The sequence below is a fragment of the Capricornis sumatraensis genome, chromosome 20 (genome assembly GCF_032405125.1).
Source record: "Capricornis sumatraensis isolate serow.1 chromosome 20, serow.2, whole genome shotgun sequence".
NCBI classification, from domain to species: domain Eukaryota; kingdom Metazoa; phylum Chordata; class Mammalia; order Artiodactyla; family Bovidae; genus Capricornis; species Capricornis sumatraensis.
Genome location: NC_091088.1, coordinates 70,877,911 through 70,896,800, shown reverse-complemented (window position 1 = coordinate 70,896,800; position 18,890 = coordinate 70,877,911). Strand labels below are relative to the sequence as shown.

General features: G+C 54.9%; 1 protein-coding gene across 1 annotated transcript; it reads right to left on the bottom strand.

Moving 5' to 3' along the window:
• Nucleotides 1-10,296: 10,296 nt before the first annotated feature.
• LOC138096064 (tigger transposable element-derived protein 1-like) lies at nucleotides 10,297-16,307 on the bottom strand. The gene is made up of 4 exons (XM_068992146.1): nucleotides 15,944-16,307; nucleotides 14,415-14,871; nucleotides 12,543-12,622; nucleotides 10,297-12,167 (listed from the first exon to the last, which is right to left on the bottom strand). The coding sequence occupies exons 2-4, from the start codon at nucleotides 14,812-14,814 to the stop codon at nucleotides 10,341-10,343; spliced, it is 2,307 nt and encodes a 768-aa protein (XP_068848247.1). The 5' UTR covers nucleotides 14,815-14,871; nucleotides 15,944-16,307; the 3' UTR covers nucleotides 10,297-10,340.
• Between the last annotated feature and the right edge of the window lie 2,583 nt (nucleotides 16,308-18,890).

Below are 18,890 nucleotides of genomic sequence, written 5' to 3'. Positions count from 1 at the left end.
ACGCAGGTGAAAAGAGCTGACAGACGCAGATGGTGGGAGCCCGGCTCCACAATGCAGGAGCGGGGAGTCACAGATAAGCAGAGAACAAGAGGACAGAGCTGGGCCCCTGACCACCACTCCTTACGGCTCTGAGTTGTGTCCAACAGGACCACCATCACCTGCACGTGGGTGCTATAACCCACCTGCCCCCTCCTGGTCTTTCCCCTTCCTCCCTGCGATGATTCCAGTGACATTTCCAGCCTGCAGCCCTCTCCCACGGCAGGTGCATCTGTCCATCCACGGCCTCCCCATCTCATCCTGAGGACTAACAGGCCCCTCGAGGACTGCGGTCCTGCTGCTCCCCACGCCCAGGAGGCAGCCCCGACTTCTCCAGCTGCTGAGCCCAGACACCTGGTGAAACCGAGCAGGAGCCTAGGGGCCCTCCCAGGACAGACCCCATCCCGTATCCCCTGCCGTAGCCCCTCTCTGAAGTATGGAGATGACAGTAGGTGAGGCACACTCAGGGAGGTGTTTACCGCTGCTAAAAGCCCCACTCAGTGGAAGAAGTAAACTACTTGATGAGCATGAACAGGTCACCCCCAGAGTGCCCAGTGCCTGAGGATTTGTGAGGTTAGCCACCTGTTACCTCACCAGCCAGAGAACCGTGCACCAGCGAATCACATACTCTGTGACCCTCCCTCCCTCATGTGGCCGTAAAACTGCTTTCCTGAAGCCCTTCAGGGATCTCAGGGTGTAGAGCACGAGCTCCCTGTCTCCGCGTACTGGTGCCTTTACAATTAATGCTGCCCTTTCCTTTACGGCACCCGGTGTCAGGCGACTGGCTTTACTGCACTCAGGTGTGTGGACTCAAGTTTGGTTCAGTAACACAGACACCTCCCAGTTCCCAGTTCCTTGTGCCCCAGGGACTGTCAGCTTCTTCTCCGGGGCATATGGCCAACCCCCACACTCATTCCCCTCTACACCCACGGCCCTGGCCCAAGCCTACTCCCTCCATCAGGCCCTGCAAAGCTCCCTGCCCTCACGGTGCGTCTCACATCCCACACAATACGGTCTTTTTGAAGCCTGAACAAGACCATGCCCTACTCCTCCCTGTGATTCCCCTCACCTGATGAAGCCAGGCCTGATCCATTCCAGGTGACTCCAGGATCCTCATTCTCCAGACTCCACGTGTGTGGCCGCTGTCTGCGCCCGTCTATACAGACCTGTGGTGAACTCCTAAAATGAGGGTTATTTTATATGCAGATAATGGGGTGAATGGCAGCCCCCAGAAGATGTGCCCCCCCAGAACACAGGAACAGGGCCGTATCTGGGAAAAGCGTCTTTGCAGATGGAGTTAGGATCTCAAGGTCAGGGCATCTGGGGTGGGGGTGACCTTCAGTCCAGCTGACAGAGTCCTTATAGGAGATGGAAGAGGACGCAGACAAGAAGCCCCGTAGAGATGGAAGCAGAGGTGGGAGGGGGCGCCCCAAGCCCTGGGACCCTGGAGCCCCAAGGCTGGAGAAGGCAGGAAAGACCCCATCCTGGAGCCCCAAGGCTGGAGAAGGCAGGAAGGACCCCATCCTGGAGCCTCTGGAGGGACCTCAGCCCTGCGCCACCTTGGTCTCAGGGGTCTGGTCTCCAGGACCGGGGGAGGATGAACTCCTGTTGCTTTAAATCTCCCAACATGTGGTCGTTTATTAGAGAAGCCACAGAGAACTCACACAGGCCCTGCTCTGTAGGGTCCTAGAAGTGTGGGTCTCACTAAAGGAGGCTGGAGGCTGGAGGCTGGATTACAGAACCCCTGGAGTCAGAACTGGGCCCTCAGAAATGCTAAAGCAGTGGCTGGACCCCAAAATGTTGAGAGGTCAAGTCTGAACCCTGTCCCTAGGGGTACTGGCTGCACATGCCTCCCCAGGTTCTTACACCTGTGTGTGGCAAAGTAAGTATCTAGTCCTGACTGAGGACATTTAATGTCACTGTTCACATTGCTCATTAAGAACCCACCAGTTACACAGGTGAAAACCCAATTAGAATGCTTGCTACACCAATGAGCAATTCTGAAGATGGTCGGGGGTGGGGACTTATGTGCAGACACCAGCCCTTCCACCCTCCCACCCCTCCTCCACACTGCAAACCCCCTTCTCCACATCCCAGACCCCCTCCTCTACCCTCCAATTCCCCTAACCCTAACCCCAACCCCGAACCCGAACCCTAAACCCAACCCGAACCCGAGCCCTAAACCAGAACCAGAACCAGAACCCCTAACCCTCTCCTGTCCTAGGTCTTTCTTGAAAGATTGAGCTGGCAAATGCTGGTAAGTTTCCTGGCTCGAATTCTAGGATTTGCCATGAGCCACAACTACTGTCCTCTAGGGCCCGCATGCTGCAGCCACGGAAACCTGGGAGCCTGGGGCCTGCGCTCTGCAGGAACAGAAGCTGCCTCACTGAGAAACCTGCACGCGCAATTGAAGAGTGGCCCCTGCTCCCTGCAACTAAAAAAAGCCCATGTGCAGCAACAAAGACACAGCACAGCCAGAAAAATAAATGAATAAATACAATTTTTGCAAAGCCTCAAATTTTATGTAAGGTACTTTTATTCACCTCCTACTCACTGTATGAGGGTGGCCATTAAAACATACTTTGCTTCCAGATAAGCAGAAAAGCGATGGAATCTGACAATATTCTTTTGTCCCACATGATTTCCAAAACCAAGAGGTAGGTGAGGACAGACCCCAGTCCCTGTTTCGGGACGAGAGAGTGGTTTGTGGGAATTGTGGAGGAAGGGGGAATCGCTCCTCGTTTGGGACTATTTCTTCCAGGGCATTGGAAGCCATGGGACTTCAGGATGTCTAACCTCAGCAGAGAAGGGCGGGGTGACCTGAGTCTGAATCCCCCCACTGGAAGCCCAGGCTCCAGGCGCTCCCTGGACAGAGGAGGCAGCATCTCCGCTGCCTGAGTGCCCAGCGGAGGCTCTCATGGTGCTGTCGCAAGGGAAGCACCAGGTCTGCGTGCCCTCCAAGGTCCACGCACCCCACCAAGCTCCTCTGTGACCCAGAGGCAGTGACAAGACAGGGACGGAAGACCGTCCCTGTTGCCTCATTTTCTGAAAATTGTACCTTTAAGAAATATTTTTGGAAATGATGCAGGGAAGGACATGATTTCCTGAAAATTCTGCAGGGTAACTCAGATTGAAGATGTGAGAGACACATCCAACCACAGGGAGGAGAGAAATAATAAGGAAATCAACACAAAAACTCAGGCAGGCAAGTGTGCACACAGGACGTTAGAAGTCGGGATAGGTTGGCTTCCAGGACCTCCATTGCTGACTGTTTATTGGACACCTGATAGATCCTGTAAATGTACAAAGTCACCTTATCAAACCTAGAGATTCACTGCAGACAGATTTGACCACAAAGTCCTTGATTTAGGAATGTTCAGAGCATCCTCCTTGAACACCAGCTGAATCTGTTTTCATCAATGATATTGTTGTTCAGTCATTAAGTCATGTCTGACTCTGCGACCCCATGGACTACAGCATGCCATGCTTTCCTGTCCTTCACCATCTCCCGGAGCTTGCTCAAACTCATGTCCATTGAGTCAGTGATGCCATCCAACTATTTCATCCTCTGTTGCCCCCTTCTCCTCCTGCCCTCAATCTTTCCCAGCAGGGTCTTTTCCAATGAGTCAAGTTAGAGTCAGGTGGCCAAAGTATTGGAGCTTCAGCAATAGTCTTTCCAATGACTAGTCAGGATTGATTTCCTTTAGGGTTAACTGCTTTGATCTCCTTGAAGTTCAAGGGACTCTCAAGAGTCTTCTCTAACACCACAGTTTGAAAGAATCAATTCTTCAGCATTCAGCCTTCTTTATGGTCCGACTCTCACATCCGTACATTACTACTGGAAAAACCATAGCTTTTACTATATGAACCTTTGTCAGCAAGTGATGTTTCTGCTTTTTAATACATTGTCTAAGTTTGTCATAGCTTTTCTTCCAAGGAGCAAGTGTCTTTTAACAGCTGCAGTCACCACCAGTGTCCCCTGCCCCCACACAGCCCCCTTCTGAACCTGACACTTGGTGGGCACCTTTCAGCCATCCACGGAGGAGAAAACCACTGGCCCCAGAGGGCTGATGGGGGAGCAGCGTCCCAGCACAGCCAGACCCACCTCAGCTCCACTTGGAGCCAACGGCGAAAGAAACAGGACAGAAGGGGAGCTCAGGGAAGTTTGTGATCACAAACTGCAGTGCCCTGGGACTTGGGCAGGAAGAGGTGGACCATGGGGTGGGATGGGAGAGGAGCTGAACCCAGAAGAGGGCCTAGGACAAGGGTCCAGGGGCAAGCTTGCTGACTGTGGGCAGCTGAGCAGGGCTGGGGGCCCCGATCTTGCCTCCAGGCCTGGCTGAAGACGGGATGGGCCTGCGGGGCTCCCTCTCTGCTCAGGCCCCATCTCCCACGTCCACACTACCTGTAGGCTCGCAAGCCCCACAGACAGGTCTGTTTTCAGGCCAGGCGTCCAAAGGCAAGGGGACCGGAGCCCCGGGCTGGAGCAGGAGCTCACGGCAGAGGACAAGCCAGGGTGCCCGGGGCCACCCACCCCACTTGCCGTGCTCCCCAGCTCACCCACGGCCACGTCCCTCCTCCCTCCCAGGGCCGGTCAGTGGGGGCGGGGCTTCACTGAGGGGGTGAAGAGGCAGCTAGGATTTGAGGGGAACAGAGATCAGAGGCGTGTGGCCGGACACTCCTTCCACCCAGGCCCACCCTCCGGACCCCTGAGTCTCTTGGCAGGGCTTGTCTGGGGTCAGCCTTTGCCTCTGCAGGTCCTGAAGCCTGGCAGGAGGGTGAGAGGCCAGAAAACAAGCAGAACCCTCTCTGAACCCCACCCCAGGAGCCCAACTCTGGGGACAGGAGGGGCTCAGTGCAGTGAGCAAGGCAGAGGAATACCGCCCAGTGAGCCTAGAGCCTCTGGCAATTTCACTAGGAAACCTAGGGCGCACTGGCTCCAAAGCGCCCAGGACGCAATAAACTGGAGAGTTCATCAAGGCTTCTAAAACCATGTATTTGCGAGGTTCACTTGAGACAAATCATTTGATGACCAAAAAACAAACAAACAAACAAAAAATCCAGGGATTGATATAAAATGGAAGCATGCAGGCCAGGGTCACAGTCTGGAAGTCTCAGAACTTCCAAAGCGCCCCCTCCACCACACGCCATCTAGGGCCTAGCTCCTCTCTCAGAAGCTGGCCATAGCGGCTGACCTCGTTCAGGGCGAGGCAGACGCTGGGGCTGCGCTCTGGCTGGGGGTCATTGTCCCTGATGCCCCGCAAGCCAGAGTCCACGTGTGCTCGGGCCTTGGCCAGGTGCCCAGCGAGCTGTCCTCGCCCTCCCCCGGCTGCAGCTCCAGCTCCAGCCCCACCAGCTCCTCGCTGGACGGCTCTGCGCCCCCGCCCTTGCTGGCGGGGCGAGGAAGACCCTCCGCAGAGAGCAGGCCTTGAACGTGGCGAGCCCGCCGTGGGTGGCTGGGTGGCTGGCTGAGGGCTGGGACATCCGCGGGCAGGTCCTCCACGCGCACGTCGTCGGAGAGGTCGTCCAGGTTCCCAGGGCGTCGGGGAGCGTGGTCCAGGACAAGCAGCGCTTTGAATGGGGGTGCGTGCGGGGCACAGTACCTATCCACCGTGGGGCAGAAGTCCCCGAGCCGCTCCTGGAAGAAGCTCCTGGTGACCCATGCCCCCTGTGCGAGCGCCACAGCGCGGGCAGGGTGGGTTTGGAAAAGCCCCCTGAGAGCACGCGGGTTCTCCGCGAGGAACACCAGCAGCGGCTTCAGCTTGAAGCCGTCGGCGGCGTTGCTGCTGAGCAGCAGGGTCAGGAGATCGCGGGCGCCTGTAAGCCCAGGGTCCGGCGTCTCCGCCGCGAAAGGGCCGGTCCTGCTGGGCAGCCGCCTCCAGAACAACCAGGTCTCCTCCCCACGGAACACCTGCCGGGCCGCGTCGCCGCCGTCCGGGATCTCTCTCTGCAGCGGCGCCGGGCACCTGCCCGCAGCCCTTGCAGCGCCTTTAAGCGCGCGAACCAGCCGCAGCTGGTCTCGACGGTCTCAGGCCCAGCCCCGCGCCTTGCACCCGCTTGAGCTCCGCGAGCAGGCTACGGCTGCGGGCCTTCTCCTGGCCCAGCACCGCGCTGCCGGGCGCCGCGCCTCCTCGGGTCCTTGATCTGCACGCCCAGCAGCCGCTCCATGTTCTCCACCACCAGGCTGCGGCCGTGCGTCAGCCTGGCGGTAGCGCGCGGCGTGGATGCTTGCGAACTCGCTCGGATCTTGTCCTTGTCGCGGATAGCAGCCACGAGGGTGGCGGACAGCCCTAGGGTCCTCCCAATCCCGCTGAGCTTCTCTCCGGCTCCAAGAGCCGCAACACCTCGAGCTTCACCTGCAGGTCAATGGCCTTGCGGTCCCGCTTGGCGCTCTGGCGCTGGCGCGCAACACGGCGGCCTCTCCAGGGGCGGGCTTCGGGCCCACACCGCTCTCTCCAGCACATTTCTGCTCCCGCCATGTGGCCGCCGATTTCAGGACCGCTGCCGCCCCTGCCCCGACCTGCTGCAAAACAGGCGGCGGCATTTACGGGTGCTAAGTGCCCACGGGCCCGAGGATAACCGTCAGAGGTCACCGGCTCATGTCTCGCTCTAGGTGGGGGATTCCGGGCTCGCTGCTCACTGGATGGATTATTGCCCCACGGACCACAGAAACTTCACCGAAAACCCACTGCCACCTACCCAGGCTCCCAGTACACCAGCCCACCTCACCTACTCGCAGGCCTCAGCAAAGCCTCCAGAGTGGCAGGACACACTGAAAACTGATGTCAGACCAAGCACAGAAATTACCAGACGTTAGAGCCTGGTCCCAGCTCCCCGCTTGGCAGCGGCCAGGCAAAGGAGAGGAGCCAGCTGGCCGGCGGTGGCTGCCACGTCAGGGCCCTGACTTACCAGACGGGAGCCATGTCGCTAAGGGTGTCAGGACTCGGGGCTTTAGTTTCTGAGTGTGTTGTGGGTTTTTTTTAATTGACTTATTTCGGGGCCATGCCACGGGGCATGTGGGATCTTAGTTTCCCCAACCGAGGTGGCACCTGAGCTCCCCCCTGTGGAAGAGCGGAGTCCTAGCCCCTGTACCACCAGGGACATCCCGTGTTTGACTGTTTCTATGCAGGAAATGCTTGTGCAGGGGAAAACCGCCCAGACAGCATACTGCAGGCCCCGGCCCCACGTCCTTCCACAACGCAGCGGGCGGCCCAGCGCTGAGGCAGCGCCACAGTCAGGATGGGTGATGGGAGCCTGACCCAGCAGCACCCCGGTGTGTCTCAGAGTTGCCGGCAGGACGCCAACTGAACCCAGCTCGGGCAGGTCTGGCAAGGCCGCTGCAGATGCTCCCAGGCCCAGCGGTGTCTCAGGAACACCCAGGAACGGCAGTCGGCAGTGGGGAGGGCTGGGATGGGGTCCCCTCTCCCCCATCACCAGGCCACGCTCCTGGGCTGGTCTGCTCTCCTTCCTGCGTGTGAGCAGGTACCTCTCGTCATGGGGCAGCCCCTGGGTTACCCACCAGGATCACAAACACGCAGGAGCCCCCGACACAGAGAGATGTTCTGGTGGCCAGGCAGGCCCGGAGGGCAGAAGAGCCCAAGAGGACAGAGCCAAGATAATGGTGTGCGTCCCAGAATGAGAGGCGAACAGTGGCCCACATGCCCCATCGGCCTGGGCAGACAACTCCAACAGAGCCACTAAAGGCTGGGGCTGCCTGCACCACTGGAGGGGAGCCCGGCACGAATGAAGGGACAGCAGTGGGCTGCAGAGTGTGGATGGGGCTTTCTTTGGAAACATCGACGTGGCCCACATTCACGCACACATCCATGTGTGCACTGCCCGTGTGTACATGAGGGACGAAGGACAGACACACAGTGGGCGACAGTGACCATCTCCACGGAGGCAGACTGGGTGTGAGGCATAAACTTTATACACTTCTGCTGAGGTCTGAATTACTATAGAATGCACCTACATTTTACATTTTTCTTTAAAATCGGAAGACATAAATAATGACCACTCTATTTCTTTGTCCAATAGAAACTGCTAAACTGCAGTAAGTCCCCTACATAAGAACAAGTTCTATTCCAAGAGCACATCTGTAGGTCCAAAAAATTAGCCTAGGGACCTAACACAACTGGCTACACAGTACTGAAACAATACTGTACTTAGTACAGCTACATAGTACTATAATAGCACTGTATATAGTACTGGCCACATAGTACTATAATAGTACTGTATATAGTACTGGATACACAGTACTGCCATCATACTGTATATAGTAGTAGCTACACAGTACCTCAATAGTACTGTATATAGTATTGGCTACATAGTACTATAATAGTATTGTATATAGTACTGGCTATACAGTCAGCAGTGGCCACAGGACTGGAAAAGGTCAGTTTTGATTCCAATCTCAAAGAAAAGCAATGCCAAAGAATGCTCAAACTACTGCACAATTGCACTCATCTCACACGCTAGTAAAGTAATGCTCAAAATTCTGCAAGCCAGACTTCAGCAATATGTGAACCGTGAACTCCCTGATGTTCAAGCTGGTTTTCAAAAAGGCAGAGGAACCAGAGATCAAATTGCCAACATCCACTGGATCATGGAAAAAGCAAGAGTTCCAGAAAAACATCTATTTCTGCTTTATTGACTATGCCAAAGCCTTTGACTGTGTGGATCACAATAAACTGTGGAAAATTCTTCAAGAGACGGGAATACCAGACCACCTAACCTGCCTCTTGAGAAATCTGTATGCAGGTCAGGAAGCAACAGTTAGAACTGGACATGCAACAACAGACTGGTTCCAAATAGGAAAAGGAGTACGTCAAGGCTGTATATTGTCACCCTGATTATTTAACTTATATGCAGAGTACATCATGAGAAACGCTGGACTGGAAGAAACACAAGCTGGAATCAAGATTGCCGGGAGAATATCAATAACCTCAGATATGCAGATGAATCCACCCTTATGGCAGAAAGTGAAGAGGAGCTAAAAAGCCTCTTGATGAAAGTGAAAGAGGAGAGTGAAAAAGTTGGCTTAACGTTCAACATTCAGAAAACGAAGATCATGGCATCCGGTCCCATCACTTAATAGGAAATAGATGGGGAAACAGTAGAAACAGTGTCAGACTTTATTTTTTTGGGCTTCAAAATCACTGCAGATGGTGACTGCAGCCATGAAATTAAAAGACGCTTACTCCTTGGAAGAAAAGTTATGACCAACCTAGACAGTATATTCAAAAGCAGAGACATTACTTTGCCGACTAAGGTCCGTCTAGTCAAGGCTATGGCTTTTCCTGTGGTCATGTATGGATGTGAGAGTTGGACTGTGAAGAAGGCTGAGCACCAAAGAATTGATGCTTTTGAACTGTGGTGTTGGAGAAGACTCTTGAGAGTCTCTTGGACTGCAAGGAGATCGAACCAGTCCATTCTGAAGATCAGCCCTGGGATTTCTTTGGAAGGAATGATGCTAAAGCTGAAGCTCCAGTACTTGGGCCACCTCATGCGAAGAGGTGACTCATTGGAAAAGACTCTGATGCTGGGAGGGATTGGGGGCAGGAGGAGAAGGGGACGACCGAGGATGAGATGGCTGGATGGCACCACGGACCTGATGGACATGAGTCTGAGTGAACTCCAGGAGATGGTGATGGACAGGGAGGCCTGGCGTGCTTTGATTCATGGGGTCGCAAAGAGTCGGACACAACTGAGCGACTGAACTGAACTGAACACAGTACTATGACAGTACTGTATATAGTACTGCAATAGTACTGTATATAGTACTGGCTACATAGTACTGCCATAGTCCTGTATATAGTACTGGATACATAGTACTGTATATAGTACTGGCTACCCAGTACTGCAATAGTACTGTATATAGTAGTGGATACATAGTACTGCCACAGTACTGTATATAGTACTGGATACATAGTACTATATATAGTACTGGCTACACAGTACTGTGATAGTACTGCTACAGTACTGGCTACACAGTACTGTGATAGTACTGTATATAGTACTGCCTACATAGTACTATGATAGTACTGTATATAATACTGGCTACACAGTACTGCATAGCACTGTATACAGTACTGGTTACATAATACTATAATAGTACTGTATGCAGTATTGGCTACAGAGTACTATAATAGGTTTATAATACTTTTCACATAAATAACACATAAGAAATAAACACACAAAATAAAGAAAGCATCTTTAATCGTATAGTATAATACCTTAGAAAGTGTAGGAGTATAGCACACCACCTGATTAGAGGGACTGGCATGGAGTGGACAGGCAAGAAGTTACTGGTGGAGCTGGGCGAAGAGGGGGAGCTGGCAGAGAGAAGGACCGTCAGCAACAGGAGACGGCAGGTGGACTGTGATGTCACCAGGCCTGACGGCGAGGCACAGGTTCTGGCTCCTTGCTGGATTCAATTCCATCTCCCTCTTTAAAAGCTGATCCAGGGATGTCTGGGCAGCGGCTCTTTTCTTCTCATCGTAGACGACACGGTAGCACTGGATTGCGTTCTGAACGGCTGTCTCAACCTTCGTGTACCGTTCTACATTCGGGTCCTGGGCCTCGAAAACAAACAGTGCCTCCTCAAACAGAGAGAACCCCCTGGCCATGTCCTGCATCGTGAATCTCTTCAGCTCTTCACTCCGTTCTTCCTCCTCCTGTCTCTCTTCGTCCTTTCTCTGGGCCTCAAGCTCCATCAGGTCTTCATTTGTGAGCTCCTCGTGTTGCACAGCAAGGAGTTCAATGAAGTCACCCTCCTGCAGATCCAGCTCCAGCTTCTCACTGAGGGTCACTAAGTTGCTGACGACCTCTCTGGACTCCTCATCCACCTTCTCGAATTCTCGAAAATCATGAACAAACTGCGGGCAAAGGTTCTTCCATACACCATTCATGGTGCCGGCTGTAACCTCACGCCAAGCAAAATCAATGTTTTTTATGGCCTTGTAGATGTTATAGTCCTTCCAAAATTGTCGCAAGGTTGTTCCTGACTCGTCACTCGCCTTTACCGCCTGACGAAAAGTGTGGCGTAAATAATATTTCTTGAAAGTTGATATAACCCCCTGGTCCATGGGCTGGATAAAGGGCGCAGTATCCGGTGGGAGGCGCACTACTTTGACGTTGGGATGAAAACCGTCCATGAGCGGGGGGTGGCCTGGAGCACTGTCAAGCAGCAGCAGGATGTTGAACGGGACGCCCTTCTCCAAGCAGTATATCTCTGCCTCCGGGATAAAGTGGTGGAAAAACCAGTCCTGGAAAACGGCCTGTGTAACCCAGGCTTTGGGGTTACTCTTCCACACAACAGGAAGAGAGCCCTTGGCTATATTTCTAAGGGCTTTTGGGCTCTCTGAATGGTAAACCAAGAGAGGCTTCAGCTTCATATCGCCAGAAGCATTGCCACCAAACAGTAGAGTGAGCCTGTCCTTTGCTGCTTTATAACCTGGCATCAACTTTTCCTCCTTACTGATGTAACTTCGGTCTGGCATCCTCTTCCAGTACAGTCCTGTCTCATCCACGTTAAAAACCTGCTCCGGTAAATATGCCCCTTCAACAATAATTTCTCGAAGGATGTCAGGAAATTCCCGGGCAGCAGCCATATCTGCACTCGTTGTCTCATCACTTACTTTTACGTTGTGAAGATTGGCTCTGGCCTTGAACCGATAAAACCAGCCACAGCTGGCATTAAAAGACGGACCATCTGATTCTTCGCCGTATTTCTTCTTCAGGTCTTCATACAGGCTCTTAGCTTTCTCTTGAATCAGCATTATGTTGAGCGGGGCTCGACGCTGATGCTGGTCCTGCAACCACATGCTGAGAAGTCTCTCCATCTCCTCCATCGCTTTCCCACGCCGCTTGGATATGATCGTCGACATCATCGACACAGCAGACTTCACGTGTTCCAGGATCTTGTCCTTGTTCTTGATGATCGTGCCGATGGTTGAACGGTTCAAGTTAAACGAACGAGCAACGTCTGTCATCTTTTCACCTCGCTCCACTCTCTCGATTATCTTCACTTTTGTTTCCATCGTTATCGCGTGGCGCTTCTTAGCAGTACCAGCTACATCACCGCTGCTCTTACGCTTGCTTCCAGACATCCTGGGCTTGAAATAAAGATACTGTACTACTGTACTGTGAAGTACACAAACACACAACCCCATGTAGAGACTGCACACATGTGACAATGTACCTCAGACACATGAACTAACTTATGTGACTGGACATGCAAACACACGTTCACATCTTTAAAAGTTTGCAACCAGCAAATTCATATATAAGGGACTTACTGAACTCTGTATATGATGGTGTGAGCCTGGACCAGGGTGCCAGGCAGGGCCCAGCCCAAGGGTGAGGGACTGGGGGCAGAGGGGTGAGGGGGTGCTGGGCACAGCTGCTTACGGTGACCTTTCCAGGGCTGGGGTGAAGAAGGGTGGCGGGGGGGGAAGAGTTCAGCAGGATATGGCATCTCTGACTGTGGAGGACTCACAGCTCACCTGAGCTCCATCCGAGAAGGGCTTGGCTGGCTCTGCGAGGTCTCCAGGCTGTTGGTCCTCAGGAGGGGCCTGGACCAGGGCTGAGGGGGAAGCGGAGCGTTAGTGTCTGCAGCCCCACCCCGTGGGCACAGGGGTCGGACACCCAGAGGTCAACGTGCGGCTGGACACTGGCCGGGGACTCAGAGTTGGATGAGACCTCGCTGCCCTCGGACTCACAGAGGGTGGCAGCCCTTTCTGACCCACACACGTGCGACCTCAGGAGCTCACCCAAGGCCTTTAAAAGCCAAGTCACTGAAACGCCAAGGAAACAGTCATCAGATGCTTCCTTCAGCTGCAGCTGGGTAGTCGGTAGAAAGCTGTGTCAGCAGGCCTGAGCTGTCCAAGACATGCACACTCCCAGCAAAAGTTTGGCCCTTGATCTGCTCCCAGTAGGGGACCTCAAAGCCCTTGGAAGATTCTGCCTGGTAACATCAGGCAAGCCCCCCGGGGGACAGCACCCCAGGCATGCTGCTGCACATCTCTGCCAGGGGAGCTGAGCACGACTCACACAGCTCCCACAGGACAGGACTCTGGAATGTCATGCCTGGTGTCTCACAGACTGGGCACCTGTTCCCATTGCTGACTTTAATCTGCATCCTTTCACTGTAATAAATAACAACCAAGACTATAACAGTCTTGTCGATTCCTGCAGCTCCTAGCAAATCACTAAGCCTAAAGGGTGGTCCTGGGGACCCTGAATGAAAACATCTGTCTGCACAAACAAAGTATACATAAGTTCATATGAGCATTAATCATAACAGCCAAAAGGTACCAACAACCCAAACATCCATTAACAGTTAAATAAACAGAATGTGCTATAACCATACAATTGGATATGACAAGGCATAAAAACGAGTGGGATACAGACATGAAAAACCATGAACACTGAAAACATCACACTCATGAAAGAAGCTCATCCTCTAAGCCACACACTGTATGGCTCCATTTACTAAGACAGCCAGAGTAAGAAAGTACACAGAGACACCGAGCAGGCTAGCGGCTGCCGAGGCACTGGGAGAGGGCGGGACGGGGAGTGACTGCTGCTGGGCACAGAGTTCATCTGAAGGCGATTACACCATGGTGTTAGACACGGGTGGTGACTGTGCAACCTCGTGAATATACTAAAACCCATGACCTGGACGATTTTTTGACATGTGTTACAGCTTACTAAAGATGGGTTTTTGTTTGTTTGTTAAAGTGCTACGGTTTCCACCCCTTGATACAAGCGGCCAAGCAGGCAAAGGAGCTGCACAGACTCTGTGAGTGAACGAGTACACAGAGGCCACGGGGAACCGACGCCTGTCACCAGCCATCTCTCCTGCCTGCTGCGTGGCTGCCACCTCCTCAGGTGTTTAAGTGCACACCCAGACCAAGGTGAAGACATCATACAGCACGAACCGCAAAGCTACCCTCGGCCAGGCTTTCTCCACTCCCCTCAGAGAAAGGACGACACCCTACTTGTGACTGGAGGGTCTCATCATCCAACTCTCAAACCAGACTGGGCTCCACCAGGCCAAGGACCCTGCTCTCTCCCTTCCCCACTGGACCCACAGGGCTGGCACATGCCATGCACTCAATGAATCTGCCAGGAAGAAAAAGAGAAAGAAGGCCCAGAGTACCCTCAGAGGGGGAAATGCCATGCCAACTGCAGGCTCGCACCTCTGGGAGGCTCACAGGCTAGGAAAGTCTTCAAATAGGTCATGGCTTGAGTCTTCTTCCCAGCAGTGAGGACACAGAGGGCCGGGGCACAGTGAGCAGGCACTCAGGACCAACGGTCATGGGCTGGGTCCCCCTGCACATTCCCCTGCCCTAAGCCCGGTCCCTGGGGCTCACCAGTCTCCTGAAACATCTGAGCAAGGTCCTCCACGAGCGCCACAGCCTCCTCACCGCTCTCGGGGCAGTGGGACTCCACCCAGACCCGGGTGTCGGGGGGCAACACTCCCAGGAACTGCTCCAGCACCAGCAGCTCCAGCATCTGCTCCTTGGAGTGCACCTCGGGCCGCAGCCACTGGCGGCAGAGCTCCCGGAGCTGGGCCAGCGCCTCGCGGGGCCCTGGGGCCTCCTCATAGCGGAAGCTGCGGAAGCACAGCCGGGGGTCCCAACCGAGAGCAGGCAGCGGGCTGTGGGGCTGAGGCTTGGAGAACGGTTCCGGATCCCACGGGATGTCCTCATCCTCCTCCACCTTGATGATCACCAGCTCCTCCTGACCGAAGGGTGCCGGGTCAGCTGCCATGGTGAGGTGTGGGGAAGCTGGCCTCCCCGTCTTCACGCAGCCACACGCTCTGTCTTCCTGGGACACACACACCCCCAATCAGGGCTGTGGACCACCCACACCCCTCCACCCACTTGCACCCTGCAAGGCCACTTGCCGTGAGGGAGAGCGTCCCCAAACCCGGCCACCTGGGAAGCTGGTGGAGGACACCTTGCACTGGGAACCTGGTTAGGACAGTGAGGGAGAGGGTCCTGGAGGAAAGCCTTCAGGAGTTCGGGCCAGACTGAGCCAAGGAGGAGGGCTGCTCCTGGGGCGGGGGCGGGGGGGTGGGGAGCGTGGACATGTCCAGTGTCTCAGTGACAGAAACCCAGTCAGCAGCCAGGCAGAGGTGTCAGTGGGAACTAGTGGAGGCCCAGTGACCAGGGAGGGTCCCAGCCCAGGGACCCAGTGCGCAAGTGCAGGACGCAGCCTGCAGTGACCTAAGGGAGAAGCCCACGACGGCAGCCGGGGCCAGGGAGAGCAGCCACACAGGCAGAGCAAGGGCAGGCGCCCACCCTGAGGGCCTTCCTTCCTGCACCTCAGGCTCCTCTGGGGCCCGGTCCTGTTTAAGCGTAAAATTTCCAAACAGCAAACAGGAGCTACTGCTTTGTGTTCACCAAAAGATCCTGAAAACCAGCAACTCCTCAGCTGGCAACTCTGGGAAAAGGAATTGGAAGAAGACATCTGCTTTTCCTTTTGCAGCGTCTGCAAAGCATCTGAATTTCTTTCTTTCCACCGGTCATTTGCTACCACTGTAACTTAAGAACACAGATCACTTTCCGTGCCAATGCATGGCTCCAGCAAGGTTTGTCAGGGCTCCCCCGAACCAGGCCGCTCAGCCCAGCAGCGCCCAAACACCCGGGTTCTGACCCCCGAGTACCCTGCCCCGACCCGCCTGCACTATCACCTCAGGGGGGCACGCGCGCAGGTGCAGCGGGAGCAGGGAGGTGACCTGAGCTGCAGAAATCCAGGAAGACTTCTCAGGAGAGGCGCGTTTAGGGCGAGCTGGGCGGAAAAGCTGACCGAGTGTGTCCATAGAACTGGGAGGCGCCTGCCGGAGGCAAAGAAACTCCGCCAAGGAAGCGACCACCGCAGATGCACAAGAACTGACCGTGAGGCGCGGCGAGAGTCCAGCTCCTCGCGGATCACATCCGGGCCGCGACTCGCTTCCGGGACAGGCCCAGTCCCACCGGACTCCATTTCCCAGCAGCGCCCGCGCCGCCGATCCGAGGAAATCGCTGAGGCACTCAGAGCAGGTGATGCTCCTCCGCCCTCTTGTCCCGCGCCCTCTGGCCAGCTGCACACCCTGCCCCGGGCTTTTCCCCACGCGCCTGCTGGCTCCCGCGGACTCACTGCCCTCGGGAGCCACGCCGCCTGGCGTGGAACAACGCCGCCGTGCAGAAACGACGACCAAACACCCTGGGGTCCCAGGACCAGGAGTTTCCTGGCTGCCCCACGGACTATCTCCGGAGCCTTGTTCCCACCCCGCCCCTCGCCCCCAGCCACCTCCCCACGACCCTGCACGCGAGCCAGCGGAGGTGAGTGGGGGTAACCCGACGCTTCTGCCGCTCTGTGCCAACCTCCCGCGCCGGGAAGTGGAATTGGCGCGAGCCCCGCTCCGCCTCTGAGGCCCGCTGGGAAATGTAGTCCTTGGCTTGTCACAAGACCCGCCCAGCCCTGCTGCGGATACTGCGTTTCCCAGGCGGCAGCTGAGGAATGGAGTTCTTCAGGGCCCTGAGACCGGTGCTCCACTGCGCTTTGGCTGAGGTCCGGTCCTGTCTCTAGTTCTAAGGAAAGGAGCCGATGGGTCCAGGCGCGCGCGGCCTCTCCACCATGGCCTGCCTCACCACCTCACCTGCGTCTCTACCCCTCTCTCCGTTAGGATGTGGCATCTCCTCCCACTGGGTCACCTGTCTCTTCCGGCTGCTGGGCCACACTCTGGCTCCACCGGGGCTGTTCCTGCCTGCCCGTCCACAGGCGTTTACCAGCCACACCATGCTGGGCCGCCTCAACAGGTCCCTGTCTGATGCCTGGCATTTTGAAATGACCGGCTTCCAAAAGCTGGGCACCACCTCCCAGAAAGCCTTCCCTATCAGTCCTCTCCTCTGGCCCCCGCTGGATTTGGGTCCCTCACAGGTCGCCCGTCATAGCCATTGTCACACAGAACGTAACCGCCTTTGGAGTGGCAGCTCTGAAACCAATCTCTCCCATCCTGGTCTCCCCACACCCAGCATGTTACAAATGCCCATAATTTGTGTAATTTATTAATATAGTCAGTCACCAGGCTCCTCAGCAAAGCGCCTTCTCTTCTAGCCATCCCTTTTGCTGCTCTTGCCAGGAAAGCAGGCCAGGGGCCACATCTGACCTTTCTCCCTGGAAGGCTGGACCCCTGCCGTGGCTCAGACTGCTTTTGTGTTGACAGCATGCCCACCACTGCAAGTGCTAGCTGAGTGACACGAATGCTCTCTCTCAACTTCACTCCTGGTGTATCAGCGTGTGCATGTGGGCATGTGTGTACGTGTAGGTGTGTGTGAGCATGCATGTGCACCCACACAGGCACATGCAGATACCTGTGTTCAAAGGACGCCAGACAGCCCTGTCTCACCACCTGGGGCTCATCTATCTGGGGTACAAGAATGCCTTCCTTGAAGACTTTGTTGACAAGCCACACGGTATGTCTGCATATTCAGGCGGATACCCCAGTGTGCATCAGACATCACTTTGCTGATAAAGGTCCGTATGTCCATCTAGTCAAAGCTATCATCTTTTCAGTGGTAGTCATGTAGATGTGAGAGTTGGGCCATAAAGAAGGCTGAGTGCCCAAGAATTGATGCTTTCAAATTGTGGTGCTGCAGCAGACTCTTGAGAGTCCCTGGGACTGCAAAGAGATCAAACCAGTCAATCCTAAAGGAAATCAACCCTGAACATTCATTGGAAGGACCGATGCTGAAGCCGAAGCTCCAATACTTTGGCCATCTGATGCAAAGAGCCAACTCACTTGAAAAAGACTGATACTGGGAAAGACTGAGGCAAAAGGAGAAAGAGGGGTGACAGAGGATGAGATGGTTGGATGGCATCACCGACTCAACGGACATGACTTTGAGCAGACTCTGGGAGATAAAGGCATGGCAACCCACTCCAGTATTCTTGCCTGGAGAATCCCATGGACAGAGGAGGCCGGTGGGCTATAATCCATAGGGTGGCAAAGAGTCAGACATGACTGAAGTGACTTAGCACGCACAGCACCAGGAGATGACGGACACAGAAGCCTGGCATGCTGCAGCCCATGGGGTTGCAAAGAGTCAGACGCAACAGAGACAGAAAACAACAAGGGGACAGAAGAACAAGCTGAATGTTGAGGCCACTGAACCCACAGGAATGACTGAGATTTTTCAAAGAGCTCTAGATCTGGGAGGCCATCAGAGTGACAAAAGTTTCAGCCTCAGAGGCTAGAGGGAAGCCAAGATGACCACGGCACAGAAACCCAGGGAAGAAAACATCTCCAAGGCAACGAATGGTGCCTGGTGTCAAAAGCCACACATGCTCACAGGCTCTGGCACAGTGGAGGCTCAGACAACACACGTCATGGAAGCCCAAAGGGGTGACGATGGCATGGAAGGAGGGCCAGGAGAGTAGGAAACCCCCATCCCGAACCGGTGGGAAGCCACAATGGGGCATGGACAGTCAGGGCTGGCAAACAGGAGAGGCTCGTCTCAACCATGGCCCCTCACCACAAGGAAGCTTGCTCTGGTGGGCTGTGCTTGGCAACTGCTGTTCTATAGGGTGTGTCTCTTACATGGATGGGCACTCCTGGGTCCCGCAGCTCATCTGCCAATCAGAAAACACTGCCCTCAAGCCTGGCGCTCTGTGGCCACTGTACAAAGTTGGCTGTGCATGAGGTATGAAAACCATGAGTGAGACGTGGCAGGGTCTACCCTCCAGAAACAAAACTCATCAGACAAAGCGCATCTGCACTCAGGCCCAAGCCTCAAATCACACAGGTCATTTAAAGAGGTCTGTCCTTCAGAGTCTGTGCCGTGGCCACTCGCCCACCCTCT

What these genes read in the sequence shown, in the direction of transcription:
- LOC138096064 (XM_068992146.1), bottom strand. Translation starts at nt 14,814, where the DNA reads ATGGCAGCTGACCCGGCACCCTTCGGTCAGGAGGAGCTGGTGATCATC. An exon ending in TCAGATGTTTCAGGAGACTG is followed by an intron (nt 12,623 to 14,414) that starts GTGAGCCCCAGG and finishes CTTCCCCCTCAG; the next exon opens with CCCTGGTCCAGGCCCCTCCT. An exon ending in CCTTCTCGGATGGAGCTCAG is followed by an intron (nt 12,168 to 12,542) that starts GTGAGCTGTGAG and finishes ACAGTAGTACAG; the next exon opens with TATCTTTATTTCAAGCCCAG.